We start from the raw sequence: 26,654 nt of genomic DNA, 5'->3' as shown, positions 1-26,654 counted from the left end.
AAAGCTCCGTGAAGTTGGTCGAACGATTGAAAATATTGACGATGATTAATATGCCATTTTTTTGTTCGTTAGTGCTTCAATCCATATAGCAGGCGATGTTAATTCTAAAAAACTTTGACCAACTTTACGCTAAGTCGATTGAAAACACTAATGATGAAACTTACATCATGCTTTAGTGGTTCATTAGCAGAGGTTAGTGCTTCAATTTCAATCACTTTGTAGCTTAAATTAAGAAAAAAAAGTTATTAACAAAAAATGGTGGCTTACCAATAACAAAAACTAGAGCAGCTGCAATCATCCTTATTTTTACTATTATTTAGTGATTTTATTTATTTAAATTTCGTAATTGATTTGGTTAACCGCCTTATAAATTTTTTTTATAAGCTATATAAATGTTTCAAGGTCAAATTTTGACATGAGAAATTATAGATGCATTAACGTTGAAACATATATCATTCTTTGGTGCTCCGTTGGTAAAGGTAAGTGTTTTAACAGTTTAATAGCGGAATTAAAATAAAAAGTAATTAACGAAATAAAAAAATGGCGGAAAAAAACTAAGCAGTGACAATAATTAGTTAATATTAATATAGATTTCGTTTGATTTGGTTAACCGCTTTATAAATTTTTTTATAGGTCATAATTGCTCCCGGGCTGGCCTATTACAATTTTACGAAAGATCATGGATTTGCGAGGCCAATAATAAAGCTCAAAGGTTATTATTTATGTTTCTGTTATAAAAGTGTAAAATATCAAAAATCACTTTTTGGATAACTAAAAATATATTTCGACAAAGTTCGTCATGAATTCGTGCTAACTGCGAATACAGGGTAATCACTCATTAACCGTTAGCGCAAATTGTATTTTGTATTGTATAATTCACTCTCGAATTCACGCAAACTATGAATGAGGGTATTGGAACGATGGGCTTTCCTTACTGCAAGATTTAGATAAATAATTGAGAAAATAAATTTAAATTTATTAGTTGATTAAATTATAAAGGTTTTAATCTTTGACAATATTACTGAATATAAGTGGATAAAGAATTGAGACTTGAAATTTAGCAAATTTTATAAAAACTTAACATATAATAAACTATAATATAATTTTAATATTATTTTTGGGTAGTCCGAAGCAATTTTACATCTTTTTTTAATTTTCCCAAGTTTCGTTACATGTATTCCATTTCCCTGATTATAGTAATCGTTATGTTATTCTATAATATATCTTAAACGTTATAAAGCGGCACCGGGGAGAACGCAAGCCATACCAATTCCAATATTGAGAGCAGTTTTAACAAAAATAAATTTGAAATAAAAAAATATTAAAAAATCATCCGCATAAATCGGGAAAATTCTATAAGCATATGATTAATGAGTTTAATGAACCCCAAATTACTATACAACTATACTTCTCAAAACAGAAACTATTGTTTCTATGTTTGGGAAATACAAAAAGAAGTAAATTATATCGATAACTTCCGAGGAAAGTCAAATAAGGTGAATTTTGTGATTTCACGTTGTCTACTTTGATTTTAATATGTAATGATTTTCTACTCCTACTGCATATAATGAAGATGCCTAAAAAGTTTATGTTTTGAGAAGCATGGTTGTATAGTAGTTTTGGACTCATCAGACTCATTTTTTCAATTTCTAATTTATTTCTAGAAAAAGGAGCTCTCAATGGCTGTCTCCCCGACGCTGCCATTATAAACTTGAAGATATATTGTTAAAAATAATTACAGAATAACATAACGCTATTTATATTTTTATAGTTTTAATACTGGATATAAACATCACATGTTGGTAATTAATTAAGAAAAAAATACAGAATATTCAACAACATATCATATTATTGATGATAAATAGATCTCTGATTATATTATGTGAAGATGGGAGGGGGGGGGCATTTTTTAAAATAATTTTTTTGGAATGAATTAATCATCATATCAAATTGGTTACCAATCAAATTTAAATATAGAATCACACATAATGATTTATAAGATTAATCTCAAAGATAAAAAGTAAATCTTCTTTTCGATTGAACTTGCAATAACTTGTCTATATTGGGAATTAATTCTCATGTCCATTATGTAATAACTAGTCCATTCAATTGATTTAAGATCATACTTTTAAGACAAAATTTAATTCTCCATATAAACGACTTTTCATTTGTGGTAATATTTGTTATTGTTGCCATAATATACAGTAATTTTTAAAGTACATTTATATGCTCTTCGATTTTTAAAAACAGCCCGATTAAAAGCTTAACTAAAATTATGTTAGTCTCGAAATTTGGCAGAGGTTAAAACTTTTCTGCCATCTATGAGCAAAATCTTCAGGCTTACATTATTTTGGCATTAATCGTAAAATCAACCCAAATCGGGTATAAATTAGTATTTAATTATTTCAATAAGAGTTGATATAACCTCCATATGATTTACAGATCATTCGATTTTAATAAAAAATGTAAACAAAAGTAGAATAAAAAAGTTATTTTTTAGTTATCCTCAATTGAAACCACGTTGGAGAAATAATTTAATATAGGTAAAAGTCGAGACTTCATATTAAATCTAATAATAAATTAGCTTTATTTCTAAAAAATATTAATTCTTTTATTTTTAATAATAATATTAAAAACAATAGACAATTTAAAAAAAAATCAATTATCAATAAATAATTTTTGGTGGAAAAAAATCAAATTTTTAACTTAACTTTTAAATAAGAGTAACCCCCACGCATCTACTTATCAATATATTAAAATATATTATAGTAACAAATATAAGAAAAAATTAATATTTATAGTAAAATGAATAGTTTGCATGAAAATCATTTTTGACCATAGAATTATAATAGCAAAAGAACAACATTATTATCCATAAATAACAAACGGATAGATACAATATTTTTTGTACTTTTATGACAGAAACATAACTTTCGAGCTTTATTATTGGCCTCACAAATTCATGATTTTAATAGGCCAGCCCGGGAGCAATTATAACCTTGAAACATTTATATAGCTCATAAAAAAATTTATAAGGCGGTTAATCAAATCAATTACGAAATTTATATTAACTAATTAATCACTAAATAATGGCAAAAATAGGATGTTTGTCGTTGCCCTAGTTTTTGTTTTGGTGAGCCACCATTTTTTTGTTAATAACTTTTTTTCTTAATTTTGGCCAGGGATGCGAACCCGACAAAATTTTTGCCCGGGTTCGGTTCGGGGTATAAAAAAAAGGTGGGTTCGGGTTCGGTTCAGGGAAATATTTTTGAACCCGGGTTTGGTTCGGTTCGGGTTCAAGAATTTTTGAGTTGATAAAAAAAATTCTATATTTAAATCATAATAAAAAACTAGACATAAATTTGATATAAAAAATAAATTTTTTATTTTATTTATAGGCAAATATAGTTAAAAATACAAAGCATATAGTCATGTATCAATTTTAAAAATTTTATTTAGACGTATTAGCATAATATCTTCCAAGAGTTGTTCACTCATCCTCGATCTATGTGGTGAAAGAATGAATTTCAAATGTGAAAAAGATCTTTCAACGCTAACCTATGTTAAATGTATTTATATGTGAAAATATGAAAAATTAACTTGGGTTGCAGGAACAGCAAATAAGATTTTAGATAAAATATATAATTCAGGGTGTTCCAGCTTAGCAGACTCCCAAAAATGCAAAATATTTTCCTTCTTATCTAATCTTTTATAATCGCTAAATCCAGTAATTATTGTTCCAATATTTTTCTCAGCAATCGTTGGCCCTCTTTTAAGTATTTTCTCCTGCCTTTCTTTAAGTTGTATCAATTTCTCTAAATCATCTTCTTGTTCAATAACTTCATCGGAACTAATATCATCAGATAAAATCGGCGTTGTTAAGCTTTTAATTTGTCTCCATAAATTGACAAGATGTTTTTTCGCACAAATCTTATCATCATCATTAAGTAATACCTGTAATATTTAAGGATTTATATTGTTTATATTTAAATATTTAATAAATAACAATTTTAATATAAATCTAAAATAATTAATTTACTAAGCTTTTAATTAACCTTGTATCTTGGGTCCAGGTATATGGCAGCTAAGAGAATTTCGTTCTTTATAAACCTTTCTTCTCTGTTCTTAAGACAAGAATATAGTAATTGAGCAAAATGGTTTGGATTTTTTTCCAGTTCGATGCAGCATCTTAACCATGCTGCATAAAAATCTGTCAGTGTTAACTGTTCAGATTGGAATTGTTTGGTTGCGATTTTTAGCGGTTTTAAAATTTCAACAATCGTTATTATCTCTTTCCAATCTTCAGTCAATAAATAATCAGATTGCTCTGTAAAAAAATCTTCGATATTGGGTTTTAGTAAAATCAGCCTTTCTAACATATCATGGGTTGAATGCCATCTGTGGCAATCTAACACAGGCTTAGGGAGTTTCATATTTTTTAATAACTTTTGGTAAGTGGGATGTCTTAATTTTAAATTTAGGTTCCTAGCTTTTGCAATGGTTTCCACAATAGGTGATAATTTTATAGCATCTTGAAGTGCCAGCTGAAGTGTGTGAGCTGCACACCGTACACTATAAATCGGATAGGATATAATAGTTGATAAAAAAGTATGTTGTATATCATCAATATCATATTTATATACATTTACATCCATATTTTCCTCATCTGCTGATTCACTCCTTATATCAGAATCAGTTTCAGGTTGCAGGAGCTTTATAGCTCTTAAAAAATTACAACCATTATCAGAAGTAATTGTGTATATTTGTTGAATATTAATTTTAAATTTTAGTAAAGTTTTAAATATATTCTCCTGTACATCTCTCTTTCAGCTCTACAATTCCAAGAGTCCTCAAATTTATAATGGACTTTGATATAAATTGAATATTTACACCAAGAATTGACCTATCTAGTCGTTGAACTGCATCAACTTTTAAACTTATTAATTTTCCTTCTACCTCTCTCGATATTTTGTCTCTAATTGATTGGGCTGTTTTATTAATAGTTCTGGATAAATTTTCTTTGTTTATAACTAAATTGAGCCCAGATAGGAGTGGATTTATAATTCTTTGAAATCCCGAATCTTTAATAATTGATAAAGGCCGGCCATTTACAGTAACAAGTTCTAGTATAGAACTCATCAAATCATTAGATGATATATTTATACTTATATGCTTTTTTGGAAAAAAGGTTTCTATATTAATTTTAGGTTTTTTGCCAATAACAATTCCTGATATTTGGTTTTTTCATTTAAATAATTTAAATATTCATTGTGATTTCTTTCCAAGTGTCTTTCTAAATTTGACAAGTGATTACCAGACATTTTACTTTGCAATATGAACATATTGATTTTTTTTCTATTGTATTAAGGGTAAAATGCTTATCAAATATGACTTTATCTTTAATCTTAAATCTATAAAAAGAGAACAATTTTTTTAAATAGCAATGATTTCAGAATTAAAAAAGAGATATTTATAAATTTAATTTCATTTATAATATGCACTTCATTAATATCTTGTAAAAATTAAACTGAACCAAAAATAAATGATTAGCATATATGTTCACAAAAACTGCCCTACATTTAACAATTTTTAAGTTAGATGTTTAGAATTTTTTAAATTAACAATATAATAATTTTTACTTTGATTTGTTAACCATTTTCTTCTAATTAATAATCTTTAAGAATAATAAGATAAAAATTTAAAAATAAATGGCGTAAATTAATTCAATTGTTTAAAATTTTTTAACACTCCAATAGGAATCGAGAATAAATTTAAAAATGGCATAAATGAATTAAGTTGTTTAAAATTTATTAAGACTTCATTTAATTGGAAATTTGAAAATATAATATTTGTATTTACATATATTATAATATGATTTTAAATAATACACTGAACCCGATTGAACCCGGGTTCAAATAAAATTCTTGGGTTCGGTTCGGGGTTTTGAAAATTTTATAAATGGGATCCAGGTTCGGTTCGGGTTCAGAGTTTTTTTCTAAAAACCCGGGTTCACTTCTCCGGGTTCGGTTCGAATCCCTGAATTTGGCTATAAAAGTGTAAAGCACTAACCTATTACGAACCACTAAAGAATGATGTAAGTTTCATCATTAGTGCTTCCAATCGACTTTTAAGCGTAAAGTTGACCAAAGTTTTTATTTTTGCTTTTAACATTTTTCCCTTAACTTTGCCTACTATACAGATTGAAGCACTAAATGATAAAATATTATTCATCGTCAGGCTTTGGCAAAGGGCCAATTTTTATTTTGCTTGTTCTACGGATTGAAGGTCAATTAACGGGCTACACAATGGCATAGGTTTCGGTTAAAAATTCACACTTTCTTTATTTTGTTTATAGCTCACTTCCGTTTAATTTTTTGACATTCCGTTAGAAGAATACGGAGGATCAATTAAGGCACTAAATATTGACTTTAACAAAAAAATGATTGCTCTAATTTTAAATTTTTGCAAAATGCCAAAACTTTTCTATTTTGCCTATAATTCACAAACGCTTCATTCCACTGGTATACGGTTTGAAGATTCTGGAGGATCAATTAACTGGCTACACATTGCATGTACTAAATAATTGCCAAGTTTTATAACATGTTCTTTCCTTTTCGGTTTTGGCAAAGTGCCAAAACTTTCTTATTTTGCTTGTAACTCAGTAACGTTTTACTTTTGAAAAGCAATTAGTTACAATTTATACTCTTAAAAAATTACGAGTTACATTTTTTAAAGCAACCAGCTTAGAGTACTCTATAAATTATATATATAACTTATCGTATTTTTAATATAATTTTTTTTTATAAAAATAACTTTATGATTTACAAATTTTAATCAAAGAATTTAAATGAAATACAATTTAAATAAAGAATTGCACTGAAAAAAATATAAAATATTTATTTGCACTGAAAAAATATATAAATAATACAATATATTCAAAATTGGCGCCTAAAGGTGTGCTGTAAAAAATAAGCTACTATACAAACGTCTACAACATTACTAGGTGTAAGTGAGACATAAGCGGTAATTTTAAATTTGAAAAATCATCATATAAAGATAAATAATGAAATATGTATATATATATTTTAAAATTAACTAGTTATTTTAATAACATAATAGCTATTAATATGCTTTCCAATTTTTAAAACCAATATTCTTTCGTTTTTTTAAACATATTTCGTTATATTTTTTTAAAATCTAAACAAAATATTTTATACAAATTTTACTCTAAAAATATATCAGAGATCATATTTGCGAAAGTCAGAATTTTGAGCCAGGTAATATATTCCATTTTTACCCTGTTTTTTTTTAAAAAAATTTTACCAGTCCAAATCTTTTAAAATGGTTTTAGAGGGATTCAAACGATGAGCAGTAAATAAATGTTATTGGTCTATTTTAATCGATATTTTTTTACGTTTTATCCTTATAATGCATTTAGAAACAACTATAAAAACTCATAAAACTGTCAGTTCTATAATGGATGAATCGTTGAAAACTATGATCATTAATGAGAGCAGTAGCGGGGAGGATGAAAATTCTCTGAATAACCACAACGAAGAAATTTTTAATACTATCAAAAGTAAGTCTTATACGGCATTTTAGATTTTTGAATTTTATTACATACAATTTTTGTCTAAATAGAGAAAATACTTAACATTAGTTACAATAATAAATATAAAGATAATCTGTTTAATTTGATTCGCCGATAAGTATTTTTTTTATTCTGCCCTAAGATCCGTACATGAATTTGTATCTTTAAATTATATTGATCTCATTACAAGATTATATAAACTCAAATTAATTGAATAGCGTTGCAGCAAACTTGTGCAAAATTCAACCTTATTTATATATAATAAAAATGTTATTTTTCAATTTTTAATAAATTTCACGAAACTCAGAAACAACCAAAAACCCTACTGAAATACCGTTGTTTCTCGAGCGTATAAATGACAAGGAAAAGACTGAAAAAAATTTCAAATACAAAAATTTCGAAAAAATAAACGAAAATACTAAAATTATCCCGAATAGTAACAATCATTACCAATTAGATGTACCATATAATTCCGACCCTTACCTCGATAATAACAAAATTAGTTATGATAATAGCGGAATTGTCACAACCGACACTGTTAGCTCTTCCGAAAATTCTATTTCATATAAAAATGACGATTATTCTTCAGATCATTTAGTAAAAAAATGAAAGAAATTTTAAAAAAATAAATATTAACAATGGAAATATCTCAACTATTCGGAAACAGTTTTTTAGTTGAGATTTACTTAGTTTAAAAATGACAATTATTACAGGGAAAACTTTTTATAAACCGTAATATAATGTACCAAAATTGGAGTTAGAACTTTATAATATTATAACTATTAATTTGTTTCGAAATTTGTCCTTTATATATATATTTTTTTAAATTAAAAAACAGTTTTATCATGATGTGATGAATAACGAATTTTTAGCGCAATGCAACAATCTTTCATATTGCGAATTAAAACTCAAAATGGATCTACTTGATCCCGAGATGGAAAAGGAAATCGAGGAACTGCGGTCCAGGTACCAGAGCAAAAGAAAACCCATACTCGATGCCATCGACGCTAAAAAACGACTGCAACAAAATTTTTGATATTCTTTTTTGTTTCTTCTTTTTAATTTATTTTAAAAGATAGTATATAACATGGATGAATACTGAAGAGAAGCCTTTTCATCTCACCTAAAGATACGATCAAAGGAATTTTTAGAAATGTTTTTATTTTTATATTTAAAAAAAGCTTATTTATTCTCTTTCGATGGTTTTAAAAGTGTGCTAATCGAATTTTTTGATATTTTGGACACAGCCGGCACTTTTTATATATTATATTTGTAACTTACATTTATTCATAAGTTAGTATAAAAATATCTTATAAATACAATAACAAAAGTAAAACTATTTGTTAAAAACTTATATAATAATTATATTTTTGTAAATTTATTTTATATACTTTTATTTATAAACATGACCATTAGATTTATTATTGACCACATGATTTATATAAAAATATATTTTTTTATAAAATCAAATATACAAGATCCTGGGCATGATTATAATGTCGAAATTAATTCCTAAAATTTTTTTTTACTATATATTGATATTTTTTATAAAAATTTGCATTATATAACACATCTTACAAGATGATTACAAAGTAATATGATAATTTCACAAAACTGACTAAAAAAAATTATATAGATCTTAATTACTTTTTAAAAAAAAAGTATAAATGGGGAAATTTGGGAGATTCATCACAATTAAATACAATATTCAAAATATCATTGAAAAATGGTAATTCATCACAACGCAATGATGATGATCCATTAAGACTGCCATGCATTTTGGGAATATCTAAATCCAATCTAAAAATGATTTTTTTAAACTTTTCACCGATCGAGCACTTTTAAGCGGTCCGGCGCTAATGTTTGAGTCTTTAGGTTGAATAATGACAACGTTATTGCTTCCATCATTAATTATATCGATCCTGGGATCAGATTTCGAATATTTCCTATGTTAAATTATTTTGTAGTCCTTTAGGAAAAAAATGATAATAAATAAAATGGTAGAAATAATAAAAACAGACGATATTAGAAGAAAGTAAGGCTACTTAAAAAGAATTATCGTCTGCATTGGGGAAGGGGAAAGTCAATCTTAACTTTAATAAATTGAAATTTAAAACCTATCTTGTAAAAAAAATAAACAATCGGTAAGATGGAATATTGTTAGTAGGATAGATTGTGGGCCGTAATATTTTCAAGTAAAAACTTGTTCAATTTGAACAGTATTCTTTCATCTCTTCCTACCTCACGGACTAAATATGGGCTAAGGCCTGATCTGGTTGATCCCAGTAAGTGGAACCCATATAAATTAATATCTAATTTTATCAATTAATGGCTTATCTTCTTTTATCAAAATAAAATTAGAATTTCTTTCATGTTAGGACATAGCAATGAGCGGATTTTTTAAAGATTTTAAGGCAGGGATTGTGAAAAATTGGACCCAGGTCAAAAAAATTAAATCTGGAGGGCAAGCCAAATTTAAAAATAGCGGTCTAGGCTCGAATTTTGTTTTCAAATAAAACCGGACCTTAAATGAGTATCCTTGCAGGTTTGGAAATATATTTTAGTTTTTGATTAAAAAGATGATTATGGGTTATTAATTTTTATTTAAATATAATATCTGAAAACTTTTTTATTTCTGTCTGCGATGGATGAACTGATTCCTTGTCACTTTTAAAATCAATCAAACCGAGTGTTGCTTTCTTCCCTACAACTTCAGAATTTTCGACATTAGAAGTAATTTGTTCAGTTTTTGCTAAATTATCTTGCATAGTACCGTCGTCCGTTACAGGTTTATCAGTAGCCTAATAAAATCAATATTTGCAAAAAAAAGATATAACTCAGAATTTTGTTGAGAGGAATAAGATAAATATGCAATCAATAAATGCACTAGACCTGTAGAGAGTTGCTAGATGTGGAGGTAGTAGATGAAGAAGATGCAGAATTAATATTACTCTCCGGATTGTCAGAATTTAGGATAGGTTGAATGGCCGGAATATTTTCAGAATTTAAAGCTTGATATATTTTTTATGGTACGCAGTATAATTTCATTTAAAATTTTGGGCCCTAAAATAGTAATGCTCAAAAATTATTTTTAAGGATAAGTTATGAATTTTTGGTGCATTTCAAGGATTCACTAGACGCGCTTTTTTTCATAAAGTCAATAAAAGAGTGTAAAATTTATTTATATAATATTTAAAACCCAAACTGTTTTTCCTATACTGCAACCGCTCCAAGTTGTCCTTGACTTTAGATTCCTTCCTCGTGAGGTGCATAACGGTCTGTGGGCAATAATCGAGACTGGCAAATGCTGGATCTTCCTCGTGGGTTTTAATCTTTTTTTTAAGTCTCTCGCCTTTCCCTATCAAATTTAATTCCTCTTCCTTCATGGAAGCTTTTCTCATAGAGAGCCGGTCTGATGACCTTTTTTCATTTTCGGATTCTTTCTGAGCTATTTTAGAATAGCGATATTTATAAAAACTTTATTGTTAAAACGAATATTTACTTTAGCATTTGAAGGACTTTTTACTTTCTTATTATAGAATTAAGATTTTTTAAAATAAATGATCAAACGCGCCTCATAAATTCGGTGATTATAGCTAAGAGTTGATCAAACGAAGAGTCACTTTAATAAAGATTTGAATATACTTGTTTCGAGGTCGGGAGAATGGATGGTAGTCGTTTCACTAGAGGTATCAGGCCTTTGTTCGTATTTTAGAAGCGGGAAATTTTCGGAATGATTGTTAGAGGGAAAGTTAAAATCGCGGGGTTCAAGCCTTAAACATATTATATGGTGAAAAAAAATTTATTTTATAAGATTTTGAGGGACATTTAGACATTCTAAAAAAATATGATGTTTGAATCGATAGTTTCTAATATTAATTAGTGAGATTTTTTTTAAAAAAATCGCATAATAAACAAACTAATGTAAATAAAACCTTTTTTTATTCAGCTCCCTTTTGGTATTTTCGGTTCTAGAATCATCGATGGATTCATTGAGAGTATTTGTTGAAGGGATAGATAAGCTAAATTTTTTGGGATTCTTAAAATTTTTGAAATAGGGCAAATTGATGGAATTTCTAAAATAATGGGTGGGAGCAGAAGATTGAATAGGAGATATCTCCTTAGAAACGGCTGAAGTATTTATTTCATCTAAAAATTAATACAGTTTATTATATAATATATTCTTTTCTAGCGAATAAAAACCATTTTGGTTTTCATAATCTTCTTCGGCGTCCGAATCTAACATGTTGATATCATTTTCTTCGAATTTTGAAATAGCAGCACTTAATAGCTCCTGTTCTTGTTCGACCTTTTTTTAAATATAGGCGATTATAAAGATATGAATAATACTCAAATAATATAAATACAAAGTTTTAACTTCTCGTTCGATATGAGACATGGATGTTTTGGAGAGATCGTTATGAAGCCTACCAGGAATATGGCTCTCAGAACTCTGAATCATATGATCTCCTCTCTTTAATTTATTAAAAAACATTGAAATTGAATCGAGATGAAAAATCTTATAATCAATATCCTCCCTCATTAATTCACATTGAAAAAAAACTTCAAAATTTTTATCGAATATGTTTTTATTAGATAAAAAAATATCAAACTTTAAAATTTTTAGGTATAATAATCACCGGTTCCTTTTAATTTTATAAAATAATATTTTATAATAGTGAGCACAAATTGAGTGTTTCAAACGTAAATAATGCATTTTAAATGGTATAGGGCAAATTAGTCAAATCACCGTATAACTTAGAAACCATTTTGAGAAAAACTGGTTTGCTTTTTTTCAATACTTTCATACTTGGTACATTTCTATATGAAACGTTCCTTAATGACTCGTTTGGCAAAGAGGCCGACAAAACCTTGTTACCGAGATAAGAATAATAAGGGAGGGGGTCATAAAATTCATTTCGTAGTTGTTTAATTATATATAAATTAAATATTATATAAAATATACAAAATATAAAAACTTATCTTTTAGAATGGAATAGTTCTATGAAATAAAAAGACAGACGATAATATAATTTACAAAAACCAATTCTTTTTTATAATAATTCTAAAATATAAGGGCAACTTCAATTTTAACATTATTAAAAAAGTATGGTTAAAACGCACAATTTATGCACACTACAAAAATTTTTTAATATAACAAAATTTTAAAAAGTTTGCGAACAAGGTCCATCTAACCTGGCTAATTTAAACAATATGTATTTTTTTAAAAACTAAAAATAATATAGTAAATTATTTTAGGCTACGTTCAAAGCTGATTTTTCGTAAGCGATAAAGTAATATGATATAAGTGTCTAACAAAAAACTTTGAACAGTTGTGTTTTATTACATTTATTCTATAAAAAAAGTAAATAAGCTTTGAACGCAGGGGTAAAATATCAATTTTACTACCAATCGTTCTATATTCGCAGCATCGTAAAGAAATCTATTGTTCTCGATCAAACTACCTGTCATATATAAATGTGTATTTTTTTAAAGCTATATTTATTAATAAGATTCATTCCTATCCCCTCCCCCCTCATTTTTTCTTTCTCTATTCTCCTTTTTTTTTTTACTTCTCAGATAAAATTTAATAAAATTCAATTAAAACGCATTTTGTTTTAAATAATAAGTTCAATCATTCCAATAGGTTGGTTCTAAAAAATAAATGGCGCTTAAAACAGCTTTGTAACCTATTATTATGTGTGGGATGAAACAATCCACAATTGTGTTCATCAAACAATCAATTGTGAATCCCCAAGAAACATAATTAGGTAATGACTAAAAATCATTTAATAAAAAAATTAGCCAAGGATTGATTCGAAAATTAATATAATTATGCTATATTTTCAAAAAAATTTAGTATGATAGTTGTTAAAAGGCTTGGTTTCTAAAAATGGCTGAATCAATATTTTAGCCTTTAAATTTTACACAAACCTGGAGATTTTGCCCATATATAGAAAGGTTCTAACATCTTTTAGTGAAATTTCGAGGCTTGCGCAATATTATTTTGGTTAAAGACGTTATTTTAAATCGGCTAAATCGAGCCGTTTAACAATACTAGCTATGGTGTAATAGTTATTGGCTAAAAACTAAGTTTCGCTGTTTTTTAGAGGACTAAAAAGATGGCATTCTTAACCTTTAAAATAAAAACTATAGATAGTTTTAATAGGATTTTTTCAAAAAAAACCCCAAAGTTTTGAGCAAAGAAATCTTTGAAGATAACAAAATGAAGATTTTTTATTAAGAACATCAAAATCTTTCATTAAAAAAAGTTGTGAATTTATCATGAAAGATTTTTTGTCCATAAAAATCACAAAACATTTAATTATGCGATATTATATGATCCCTTTCATTTCTAGTTTATATTTTACTAAGATTTTTTTTATACCACTGATGAATGAAAATTAATAAATTAAAAATTAATAATACTTTTGTTAGGTAAATTTGCAGGCTGTGGCAAGGTGGAATTAGCGAGGTAACGCAAATATAATATGAATCCCATAAAGATGTGCCAATCCCCAAAATTCATAGGTAAAATCTGTGGTGAATCAAAACAAAGATAAAATAAAATAAATTTAGGCCCCCTTTTTGAATTTTTTAAGAAAATAAAATAAAAATGTTAAAAACTAAGAAATGAATAGTCTTCTTATAAACATACGTCCTTATCTTATCAATTGGGAACAATGGACCTATTTGCAATATTTAATTACTTAAACTTTCAAGTTTTTTTTGTTTATACCAAAAAATAACTGTATAAAATTTTATCTAAAAATTCCAATGGGAACATGATCAAAATGATTCCCATTAGAGGTCTACTGGGCGTTTTATTGTTTTATTTATTTTAAACCGCCTGTCAACCCAATAAAAAATCTTTAAATGGATAGTTTTATTTTAAGATTTTCTAATTAATAGAAGTCTGTTCTAGTCATTTAAAAATTCACCACTCATTACCACCCATCACTTAAAAAATATTTTTTAACCCGCCCACCCCTTGCCCAATGTTTAAAATATTTTAGAAAACCAGCCAATGCCCGTCTATTTTCCGAGCGGGTGTGGGCAAGTTGGCTAAAACTTCGCCCATTGCAGACCTCTAATTTACGCTTAATGTAGAAAGTTTACTATATTTATATAAAAGGTAACCAAGGAAAAATATTATCTAAAAATATATTGGAATTTATAAATAAAATAAATAATTAGATTTGAATCAGTTAATATTGTATTTTCAGAATTAATAAGCCTCATACCAAAAAAAACTCATAGAAGAATTTTTTATAATAAAAGAAAAAAGGCTCAAATTTTTTTTAAAAAATTATTACTTTTTGTAATTCATGTTTATCACAGGTCAGAAGAACGAATCCATTTATATTATTTTTTTTGACGATATTTTGATAGTTCTTTAAATCCTGCGCATCATTCAAATCCGGTATTTGGGCCATGAGATCCGAGATATCCGTAGAAGTTAGTTGAGCCGGTTTTTTGGAGATTTTTAAGTTCTGAAATAAAATAAATATAAGAATTTCATCCTCTTTCTCGGGAAATATTCGGAGTTGTGAAAAGTAGCCAGATACACGATATGTTAAGGGGGGGGGGGCTACTGTTCAACCCAGGTAATATGTAAACGGTTAAAATGAAGGGAGTAGAGGAGAGCAAATAAATAAAAGGAACATTGTATTTTATTATATTTTAAATATATAAAATTAAAATCAGCCATTTAAATATGATCGATTATTTTGGTTCGTTATTTTTCTTATTGACTTTTTTTACTTTTCAATTTACGGGGAGAAGTCACCAAAACTCACCTTCCCTCTGCCTTTGGAAAAAAATAATGGCTAACTTAATTTTTATAATTATGAATTTAAAATTATTTTATCAATTTATTTTAGATTTTAGTAAAATTAGACATAATTATTATATATATTTTATTTACTTCGAACAAGGAAGATATAATAACTCTCTGTTCGGTGTTCAGATTTTGGATGTGAGATACATTTTCAACTTGAACTATAAAAAAATGTTTTTTTTTAAAAAAAAATACATTTTTAATTTAAAAGTCAACAAACTATATTTTAAAGAAAGTAATAAAAAAATTTTAACTTAAATTTTCTCTTTCCAAAGAATCCATTTCGTTATCCGATGGTAGTAGCTCAGGATAAAACTAGAAAAATAAATTTTAAAAAAAAATAATTTTACGATTTCTGTCAACTACAATAAAAATAAAATATTTTGATTTGTCATATCAAAAAAAAATATAAATTCACGCTAGTTCAATCGATGATAATGATAAAAAATTTGTCAATTATACTCTATGAAATAAAATTTAAATTAAATATAAAGTATTTATCTTTCAAAAATAAATTAAGACTTACTTTATTACTCTTAGGAATGCGAGTATGATCACTGATATGAGAGGAATTGATTATGGCCTTTTGTATTTCACTAGGATCCAATTCTTTGATACTACCACTAGCAATTGGTTTATGTTTAAGAATGTCTCCTATGTGCTCTGTATAACAAATTTATTTATATAAGATGTTAATTTAAAATACCGATCAAATAAAATCACCCTCCTCCCCCTTTTTCCCGTAATTTGTTTTTACAAAAATTATCAGTAAAAAAATTTATTTTATAAAATAAATTATTCAATTCGTATGTATTCTTTAGAAATATGATCAAAGAAAAATTTAATTTAAAAAAAAATTTTTTTTCCATAGCATATTAAACTATTCATTGATTTACTTTAGATATTTAATCAATAAAAAAAAAAATTTTTGGGTCAAGTTTTTTAAAAAAAAATTTAATTTAATTTTTCTTTTTTAAAATTTATAATAAAATCTGGACGATTGATTATTTATATATATATAAATTTTAAAAACGAAATAATTTAATTAATTATAATACCTCTAATGACTTTCTTAATGTAGGGATCAAGGTTAACACTGAAGGGTAGAAATAGTTTCATATCAGCGACCAATAATTTAACGTTAGAGCCTGAGAGCATATAGACAAGCTTGACGTCGTTTTTGTCGTATTCTAAAAAAGGTTCTATCTCCCGCGAGGAAGGTATGAATGGGGAAACACTTTTGTAGTATTTTTTTAAAAAAAATTATAAATATAAAAAAATTATTTTTAATTTATTTTCACCCTAAGGCCATTTCCAAATTACAAATTGGTTTGTTTGTTTAATTTTTTATCAACGATTAAATGGCGTCTAAAATAAGGATCCATTACGTTTTTTTAAAAAATATTACATTATATATAAAAAAAGCATTAATACGAAAAATTATTATTCTATGTTTGGAAATAAAAAAGAAATTACTGTAAATATGCCCCAAAACCGCTTTGAAAAATTTTCTATTCAGAAATGACCTAAAAGAAATTAATATGAAGGGGGAAATGATGTAAATGATAATGAAAGTTATAATGAGCGAAGTTATCTTAAAAAAAAGACTTGTCCTCTATCTTTAAGTTTAGCTTAAATCAGAGGTTTATGTAGTCTAAAGACTGACGTATTAGAGTTAGCTAAAGGTAGGCGATTTAACAACATGAATTGGGAGCAGAGAGGAATGTTAAAAAACTAATATTTGAGCTCTGTGATGTATCTCTTCTTTGTGAGTTTATTCCGGCTAAGAAAATATTTTTTGTCAATCAACCTCAAATGTTCTAAAAGATATTCAAGTCCCATTTAAAAATTAGTACCTGTCCGAGTTAAGTTTTCTAATACTTATTATAATTACCCTTAATATATTTGTTAAATATGCAAATAATTGATATATTACATTTTATTTTTGTAGTTTAATTTCTTTCGTATTCGCATTATTGAAATATCGCGTTTTTTTAAAAAAAATCTAATTTCTTATGTCATTTAAACTTCATTTTCGCTTTTTTCAGCGTAAAGTTATATGTTAATTGTAATATTTAGATAATTCCTTACCAAAATGATATTCAAAATTGGTTAAATAAAAAGAACTATATATAGGCCAGTACCTGGTGTTGTCTAGTAGGGTTGGTATTTATTAGTCTATAAAAACACATATATGGGGTAGGGTTAGTTTCAAAATAAAAAAATAATAGTGTATATTTAATATTGTATAAAATAGATTTTTAGTAATGGGGTATTTAAAAACAACTGCATTAAGAAACAATAGTTTTGTCAAATAATTAATTATATAAATTAAATATAATAAAAATAATTTTCACATCACACTACCCCCATAATAGAATACTTAAAATAAACATTAAGCATATTATTTAGGTTTTCATTGTTGTGTTATAAATTGTGTCACGTTAGATAAAGTTTTATTTTATGTTAATTGTTTGTATGAAATAAAATATTTATATAATTTTTTACTTATTTTCTTTAAATATTAATTGATTATATAGTAGATAATTGTAATTAGGATACAATAAAATATTCTAATTTCAAAAATTTATTTTGCTCCTCTTTTAATAAATATTTCATTCATTACGATAGAATGGTAGCAACAACTTTCATTCTCATGCCAATGGCAAAAAGTAAAATGGAATAAAGAGCATGGAAGCAAAATACTAAAATATTTGAAGGCAAATGCTGGAAAAGGTAAAGATTGGAGGCTAATCAATAGAAAATATTGTTTAAAAAACAGTAGATCCAGCAGAGCAGAGTATGGGCCAACGGGTTGGTAGGAGTAACTCCCTTGTATCATATATCGAAAATGAGTTCACATAAGATGGTGGTTGAAATGAGAGGAATCGCTCACAGGATGTTTCTTGTAAAAAGTGTGAGAGAAGAGCAGAATAACTGCCTTTGATATTGGTAATGGAATTTTTCAGATAAAAGTTGCGATGGAAAGGATAAAATGTGTGATTAGTTAGCAGCCCCGTTTTAATCAATTAAGAGATCTATCTCGCTTTGAAAGGAAAAGTCTTGGAAAGTTCAGTGAAAAGTTATATTGGAATAAGGATGATTAAGGTGGTAATCTAACGGAAACTGGAAAAAACGGTGACGAGAATGATCAGATATATGATAGTTCAGATTGAGAAACGGACCAGTATAGGATTGAATGGAAAAAAGATAGGTGTAGAGGCAATACGATGGATATTATAATTTGAAATAACTGTGGTATTTCAAACATGATATGAAATTCTGGTTGGAAGAAAGGTAGAGAAAAGAAATGCAATATGATTGAGGTGATAGGGATAAGGACCATGGAAAAGTGCGGGAGATGTAGATAGCAAGGATAACGAATGAGTTGGGAAATTGGGTCTTTTTAGTTCTTACCTCAATAATTCCCAAATTAAACAAAGCAAAGTATTGGAGGGTGGGGGCAGCAAACCAATCTGGTTCTACCTAGATAATGATCGTGTTTATTAGTGTTGTTAAACGGCTAACTCAATATTTTAGCCAGAAAAATATTACACAATACTGAAGATTTTGGTCTTAGATAGAATAAAGATTTATACATCTATTAGCGAAGTCTCCAGGCTTAGGCAATACTTTTCTGGCTAAATATTAAGTTAGCTGTTTTTAAAAATCGGCTCAAATCGAGCCGTTTAACAACACTAGTGTTTATTAAACCGTTTGTTGAAGCTGTAATGTAATTAACAAAACAAAAAAAAAGGTATTTAAAGAAAAAATTTTTTTTAATAAAAATAAATAACCAATCATAAATTTGTTTGAGAGTGATTTGATTATCCAAATAATGTTCATTCTCTTCGAAATACAGTATGATCCAAGAGGATCGGTATGGCCATTGTTCGATCATGTTAACCCAAGTGGCGAGTCTAACCCATTGAAAATCTATGCTGAATGCTTTCATCAAGCGACCTAAAACAAATTTTAATTTTATTTTGTGCATTTTTTCCATTTCTGTTGATATGTCACGTTTTTAACAATAAAAATAAATAAATAAAATAATAATTTAAATTTTTTATACCATAAAGTAACCTTTGATTGTTTAATTTAATAGTTTGTTATATAATTTTATTAACACTGCGAACGACTGTTAAGATATTAACACTTTAAAATGATTGCTTCTTATTTCATGTTAAATTAATATCATATACAAAGGACGATGAATAGTTGATAAGGACAGCATAAAATGTAATTCATATTTTAACTCCGGAATATTATGCTATAAAAAATGTTATGATATTATGAAATTAATGATGAAACTAATCAAACATATTTATATCCAGATGTTCAATATAATTATTATGTAAGGAATCAAATGATGAATCTAATAAAAGATACTCACTAATTCTTCTTTTCGTTTATCTTTCTATAAGGTCATATCTTAAAACTGTTTCAAAGAAGATCAAAAATAATTATTCAGAAATTTTTTTTAAAAAATAACTAACAAACCAGAAACGTAAACTATATTGGTCAACCGTCTTAGACTCCTGGGATTGACATCGCTAAAATAATGGTCATTCGTAAAAATTTTCTTCAAATCTTCGGGCGCTGTCGATGAAAGGACTAAGAGAGAAGATCCTTTGTAACCTTGCGAGCAACTTATGACACTTCCTGTTTTAAAAAAAAGAATCGATTTTTGATTATTAGAATAAGGAGAAAACTATCAATTACTATTAAAAAAACATTCTAGAACAATTTTTATTTATTATAGGCCGCTTCAAGCTAAGGCAAGTTTCCCTTAAATTTTTTTTTAAAAAATTCCGAAAAAAATATAATAGTTTGTCGACTTTCGCGTAATATATACAACCAATTTAATCGTTAATAATAATAAAAAAAACAAGATTTGTTTTTCTTAAGGATTTTGTTTTATTAAAGATTAAATGGCGTGTGAGATGCGACAACTGACAAGTTTTGTTTAAAAAAATATTTTATTATGTAAAAATATTATTAATTTCCACAAATAAAGTGTCCTTACTTGGAAATAAAAATTATGGAAAGTGTGTAAGAAACCGTTCTATATTAAAAAAATGATAGATTAACATAGAATTGAGAAAAATATTAAATTATATTGAGTTGCAAGGTGGCAGAAATAACTGAGATCATGTGATGTGACCTTCCGTTTATTTTATTACGACTACCTCGATAGACATTGTCTATGGTTAAGGCCTGTCGTCCGAATTTGAGTCACGCATAGTTCGAAAATCTAAACCAGAACCTCATTCTTAAAATTTATTTATATCGGAACCCACATATTAAAAAATATGATTTAAAAATGTTGCGCGATTCATTTTAAGAGGGTGGATTTTGTTTCATTGCACCTGGAAACCAGTTCTGACTTTTCAAAGGGACCGTTTTTTTTAAATTTCTTAACAATCGGAAATTACTTTTTTTAAATATACTGAACTGTAACCGGAAACCATTCAGTCCAAACTCCGCTTATCTCTACGAGATGCGCTGGGGTTAAAAGTTAGATAATATGCGAGCAGCTGTTTTATTCAAAAGTAACAAAAAAAAATTTTGGGCTACGTCGCAATTCAACTACGAATAGTGTTGTTTAAATCACCTAATTTTTACAAACTCCAAACGGGGTTAGTTAAGTTTTAACCTTAAAATATTTGTCTGGATCTTTAAATTTAAGTGAGGAAAAACTTGGACGTTTAAATCCGGCCGTAATAAAGCTATTTAACAATACTAGCCACGGGTATATTATTATAATTTATATTATAGCAAATTTAATAAGGAAGTCTTTTTTAATAAAAAGTGTATAATATAAATATGGTTCTTTTTTTTAAGAAATGTGATTAATTTCGTACAAATTTTAGGCAGGTCTAAGATCAGAAAGATATAATAAGGAACGGTAGGCTTTAAAAAACCTGTAAAGCTAGAACGAGGTCCCTTGAGTTGATTGAAAGGTAGCTGGAATTTTGACGAAATTTGATTGATAGGCTTAGATTTAAGACTGGCTGTGTGAGGTCCTGCTAATGTTGAAGAAGAGTAAACAGGGCTAAGGCCTGATTTCTTGAGGAATAAATATTATTTTAAAATATAAAATGTTTATTAATTTCAAAATAAAAAAAATATCAACAAAGATTTTTGAGAATTGCCAATAGTCATAATTTTTAAGAGGGGCGACTAATAGCACTTATTTAATATCATTTTCCATTTTTAGAATATGAATTAAAGAATTCAACACACCCCATAATCGTAAGAAAAACTTCCAGATAAAAAAAGAATACCGGAAAAAAAAATTTCTTTTGGGAAACAAACCTTCAAGCTAAATATTTGCCTTTTTACAAGCATCATTAAAAAAATAGTGCCATATAGATTATATATATAATTATTAGGTTGAGAGAATCAGAATAGGATCTCACATTTTTTTTTCATTTAGGATTCAACAATATTTTTAATAAAAAAATATTAAGTGTATTGGTGGGACATTTTCTTTCTTTTTTTCATAATCAGATACGGTGAAGAGTATCTTCTTAAAGTTAATCGTCGTCAAGCGGTTTAGCGATGGGGCGAACATTTTTATTCGGCTTATGAAGAGCGATGAGCTTTGCTTTATAATAGTGAAACAATGACGGGTGGTATGCCTCCAAAAAGCATATAGTTGACGAGTTGGGTATTTCTTCCCAGAACGTCACTTTGTTGCGTGATATAGGGCACAATTAGATCCTGCAAAAATATTGGTAAAAATCCATCAAATCCAGGTGAGGTATCACGTTTGAAGGAAAGAATTGCCTTTCTAATAGCTTGTGAGTGGTGGCAATTAGAAGAGCTGCAAGCATTTATTCCTCGATCTCACGTGATTTTAAAAAGGGGCCTAATAAGTGGCCTGATATAAGGAGCTAACATATTGTCGAAAGTCGCATGACATTTGGTAGATTTAATATTGAGGTTACGTTTCTTCGATATTAGTTGGCCTTCATTAGGAGGTTCTTTGTGATCCTTACCTTTACCATGCCATAACTCTATGATGCTACAAAAAATTTAGAAATAAGGGGTAAAAGTAGATTCCTTAATTGGTTGGGTTATTGACCTTTTGCTAGCATTATCAGGGATTTAGAGTCTTTATATGCAATGAAAAAGAAATGACCGTGGTTCACTGGGTAATTATTTAGTATGGATATAAAATTTTTGGATATAGGTCTTGCACCCTTTGGTATACGGGATATAACAAATGGTTTCGGGGTCGTTAGAAATATTTCTACGAATATGACTCAGCTCTAATCAGGTCTGTGCCTATGTAGGTTTTGGCTGGGGGTAGTTTGCACGTCAATGATGAGGGTAGGAATGGTAGGTAGAGAATGAGTGACTCCACAGAGCGGAGAGCATTGAGGAAAAATTTCTGACGATTCCAAAACATTTTTATAACCCGGATGCCATATCCTTTAAGAATAGTGACATGATTAAAGGTAAGGATAATAAAAATGCCCTCCTCATCAAGGCTAAACATCAAAGAAACTCGATAACCTCAATATTAAAGCCATAAGTCTCGCGACTACCGATAATAAGCTAGCTCCTTACGATCAGACACTTCTTCTAAAACACCAATCAAGTGATATTAAGGGCGAAATGTCTGCATAACTTGTGAGGCTCCACTAATTACAGACACCTTGAGTACAAGTGATGTTAGAGACTATTTTCTCCTTCGTGCGTGATTTCTTATCTGAATTTTAAAGATTTCGCCTAATGTTTTTGCAGTATCTAACTGCACCATATAATATATAACACAATAATGTGAAGGTCTAGAAAGAATCATCTAACTGTCAACCGTATGCTTCTTAGAGGGCAAACCACCCGTCATTGCTCCGTTACTATAGCTAAACATATCGTTCTTCATAAACCAAATAAAGATGTACGGCCATTAGCTATTGCTCAGAACATTTTTAATATTTTTATTGGATAAAAAGAAATTCCTCATTAATGAAATATCTAATTTTGTATCCTAAATTTTACAAATTAAAAGGTATAAGCGAATATTGGCCGTTTATGAGGATGACTATTGGAGTAAATATAAGAGATCTATGTATTTTTAAATCTATTCTGTTTCAGCTTTGGTTAAGAAATTTATAATAAAGGGTGAATAACGATATTAATAAGTAATAGCATCTTACTTTGTAAAAATTTTTGTAACGAGTATCGGAGTTTACTCCCTTACCGATGCAGAATTGCAATAGCCCCTGTCTTTGCAAGAAGATAGGCAAGCTCACAGCATTCCTCAAATAATCGTAACCCTTTATGGATGATTTTTGAAATGCCGAATTTAGATTAGATTCTATGGCTCTTATGATTATGTGAGGATCTAAAAAAAAGGAGGGTAAAAATTATCAATAATTTTTGGAATAAAGTAGGGGGGGGGGGTTGAAGAATTATCATTTGTTACCTATAGCCAAAATGGTGATAAAAGGAGCCTTAGTATCCGAAAATAGAGTTTTAACCGCTTCCAAAACTTGCAATATTTTGTCTTGTTCGCAACTATCGAGTCCATCTATGACGACGACCAGGCGAGTATGGCGATTCGTGAATAAATCTATGGTTTGAACTAGATCTACTAGGTGGTTAACCTAAGTGAAAAAATAAAATAACGAGTGATTTTAAATTTATTATTTTTCTATCTTTTAAGGGCCCTAATGTATAAGCCCATTTTTTTCAGAGTTTGGGAAAAAAATCTTCAAAATAGTTATTGAGCAAAAATCTTTGAAGTATTTTTTATCAAATTTAACTAAAAATGCAAGAATATTTTTTAAAAATCCTTTATAATTTTCATGCATAAAAAAGTATATATTTTAGATTTTTTTTTCAAACTGGTTTTTTTACACTTGAAATTAATATTATGGATAATAATAATAATTATTAAAAGTTATCTAAAAATTCCCGCAATATATTGATTTTTTAAATGTATCGAATCATAAAGATTGTCCATTTTCTAAATTTAAATTACATATATTTTTTTAAAAGTTAGTAATGGAAATATTCATTCTTTAAATTAATAAAGGTTTATTTAACCTCCATTTTGACTTTTTGCATAAAGCCCTCTAATTTGTTCGGATCTAAGTCGGCGGATTTCATGACCCTCTTGGCTTGAGAATAAAAGGAAAATTGAAAAAGTCTCTTCCAAACTGGGATATTGGCTTAACAACAGGAGATAAAAAAGGAGATAAAACAAATTAATGATTATTTATTTTTTACTGTATGTTTCCATATTTTAAACCATCTATAAGGAAAGTATTTGCTACTTATAGCAACAAAATGTAATCATATTATTTTTTTTTATAAAAATAGGAATAAAAACTGGAAATTATTATTAAAAATAAAATTACTAGAGTTGTTAAAAGTTACTTTTGAAAGGAACTCGCTACATAGATCGTTACTTATAAATAATACATATATCTAATCATTTTTAGTATACAAAATTATTACAAAATATCTAATCATTTTTAGTACACAAAATTATTACAAATTTTAATCAAAGGGATTTTAAATGAAAGTATGATTTAACTAAAGAAATAACTGCACTGAAAAATTATGCCAAATAACTATAGGTAAAGAAAATATATCATATAGTATATATTTGCAAAATAAAATATAAATAACATTTTCGAATATATTCGCACCCCCAAAAGTATGCAAATAACACAATAAAATATTTATTTCTCATAAACATTTAAGCTTAACAAATTTTTATTTGACCTTAACAAGTGAGCTATTTTAAAAATTTATGTCTAAGAGGTGTGCTAGTTTTTCTCTAAATTATACCCTTTCAAAAACAAAATTCAAATTCGATTTTTTTAAACGAATCGATTAATTTACTATTTGTATTCTTCGAATAATTGGTTTTTTCAAATTATTATAAAATAACGAATATTGACAGGATATTTTAATTGCACCGCTAATTTTAAACAGAAAAAATTATTATAATAATGAAAGAATATATCAAGTTGTTAACTAACATTAAAATGCATATTAATTAAGTTTATAAAGCCAAACCAATTTTTAAGGCAAAGTATTTTTTCTTATTGTTTTTTTTATCTATAATATTCATATTTTAAAGTATTAAGTACATTTAATCATTTTAAAATTTTTATAACGACTAGCTAAACTCTAAATTTCTTAACCCTTACCGTAACCTATTCCTCTTTATTTTGTTTAAAGGAAGCTAATATAGACGGCTAAACGGATTTCTGTTTAGAAATAAGACGAATCAGGGCACGGCCTTATAATTTTTCCGTTTTCTTTAAAATCTCGTTTAAATTTTTTTTTTTAGCAAACTTCCGATATTTTAAAAAATACATATATCCGATGCAAGTGTTCTAAATTACCTATAAAAGCAATGACGACAATGCAGCTAAGTCCCAAGATGGCTCTAAAGGCGTTTGAATCTATATCCGCAATCCGTTGTCCCAACCACAAGCATCTAAAAGCCAGGGCAATTAAAGAGACCAATGAGAGGGCAACGATCATAGCGACGATGTATTTTGGAATAAAGAAGCATGTTTTAGTACGCAACTTGTCGTTAACTTTATACGGAAAATTTATAAGTGAAAAAAAAGAAGATAAAGAATAACTTTTAATTATCAAATAAAAGGATTAAATGACGAATATATATTGTTTTCAAAATTCTGTGATGTTTAGTTGTCATTAGGTGTACATTCCATTAAATTAAGTGGACTTTAGTTCAGATCCATATGATGAAGGTCAACTAGGACCGATTCCGGACAGAACTCATTGGCCGACAAAATAATTAGATTTTAGTTGTTAAATAGTGGAATTCGTTATACTCCGACTCAGAGTGGGTAGTCATAAGTCAGTTTTTTTTATTTTACCCTACCCAATTACCTAACCCTACAATTGTAAGTAAATGGCTCTCACCCTCTCTGTAGCCCCTATACTTTATGAGGGAAGGAAGCAGAATACCCCCCTTGTAAAGTACCCCCCCCTCCAAACAGTGATTTGTTTTTTTACACCCTTTCGGCAGTACATGAGATAGTAGGAATGGTTAATAAATATTTATATTAAAGGCAGAAAATTTAAAGTAAACGATAAGGTAAAATAAACGAATTCCCCATGATACGTAAATCTCATCATCATCAGAGGAGAAGTCTAGAGATTTTGCCAAAGTTGAATTTGGCAAATCTCGTTGCTTACATAATATTCTTTTGGCTAAAATTT

At 27.8% G+C, this 26,654-nt stretch overlaps 2 protein-coding genes across 2 annotated transcripts in view; one reads left to right on the top strand and one right to left on the bottom strand.

Annotated features, from left to right (window-relative positions):
• Positions 1 to 9,038, top strand: part of LOC135929873 (serine/threonine-protein kinase 3/4-like) — a 32,463-nt gene extending 23,425 nt beyond the window's left edge. Inside the window, exons 10-12 of the mRNA XM_065466609.1 lie at positions 7,439 to 7,579; positions 7,899 to 8,188; positions 8,430 to 9,038. Of these exons, the coding sequence (XP_065322681.1) occupies positions 7,439 to 7,579; positions 7,899 to 8,188; positions 8,430 to 8,627 (629 nt within the window). The 3' untranslated portion in view covers positions 8,628 to 9,038. The remainder of the gene's footprint in view (positions 1 to 7,438; positions 7,580 to 7,898; positions 8,189 to 8,429) is intronic.
• A 26-nt stretch (positions 9,039 to 9,064) lies between these two features.
• Positions 9,065 to 26,654, bottom strand: part of LOC135930256 (kinase D-interacting substrate of 220 kDa-like) — a 31,243-nt gene continuing 13,653 nt past the window's right edge. The window contains exons 15-36 of the mRNA XM_065467036.1: positions 25,805 to 26,002; positions 24,492 to 24,616; positions 23,869 to 24,049; positions 23,600 to 23,787; positions 21,356 to 21,500; positions 19,932 to 20,093; positions 19,229 to 19,394; positions 16,490 to 16,668; positions 15,958 to 16,094; positions 15,686 to 15,746; positions 15,519 to 15,592; positions 14,908 to 15,084; positions 14,021 to 14,129; positions 13,001 to 13,056; positions 11,970 to 12,065; positions 11,795 to 11,900; positions 11,527 to 11,740; positions 11,237 to 11,364; positions 10,791 to 11,039; positions 10,484 to 10,602; positions 10,217 to 10,392; positions 9,065 to 9,537 (exon numbers count right to left, since the gene is read on the bottom strand). Of these exons, the coding sequence (XP_065323108.1) occupies positions 9,381 to 9,537; positions 10,217 to 10,392; positions 10,484 to 10,602; positions 10,791 to 11,039; positions 11,237 to 11,364; positions 11,527 to 11,740; positions 11,795 to 11,900; positions 11,970 to 12,065; positions 13,001 to 13,056; positions 14,021 to 14,129; positions 14,908 to 15,084; positions 15,519 to 15,592; positions 15,686 to 15,746; positions 15,958 to 16,094; positions 16,490 to 16,668; positions 19,229 to 19,394; positions 19,932 to 20,093; positions 21,356 to 21,500; positions 23,600 to 23,787; positions 23,869 to 24,049; positions 24,492 to 24,616; positions 25,805 to 26,002 (3,203 nt within the window). The 3' untranslated portion in view covers positions 9,065 to 9,380. The remainder of the gene's footprint in view (positions 9,538 to 10,216; positions 10,393 to 10,483; positions 10,603 to 10,790; positions 11,040 to 11,236; positions 11,365 to 11,526; positions 11,741 to 11,794; positions 11,901 to 11,969; positions 12,066 to 13,000; positions 13,057 to 14,020; positions 14,130 to 14,907; positions 15,085 to 15,518; positions 15,593 to 15,685; positions 15,747 to 15,957; positions 16,095 to 16,489; positions 16,669 to 19,228; positions 19,395 to 19,931; positions 20,094 to 21,355; positions 21,501 to 23,599; positions 23,788 to 23,868; positions 24,050 to 24,491; positions 24,617 to 25,804; positions 26,003 to 26,654) is intronic.

Source organism: Gordionus sp. m RMFG-2023, chromosome 5, assembly GCF_954871325.1.
Source record: "Gordionus sp. m RMFG-2023 chromosome 5, tfGorSpeb1-WG-v2, whole genome shotgun sequence".
NCBI classification, from domain to species: domain Eukaryota; kingdom Metazoa; phylum Nematomorpha; class Gordioida; order Chordodea; family Parachordodidae; genus Gordionus; species Gordionus sp. m RMFG-2023.
The sequence above is the reverse complement of the archived record's forward strand: the minus strand, read 5'-3'. Positions and strand labels throughout refer to the sequence as shown.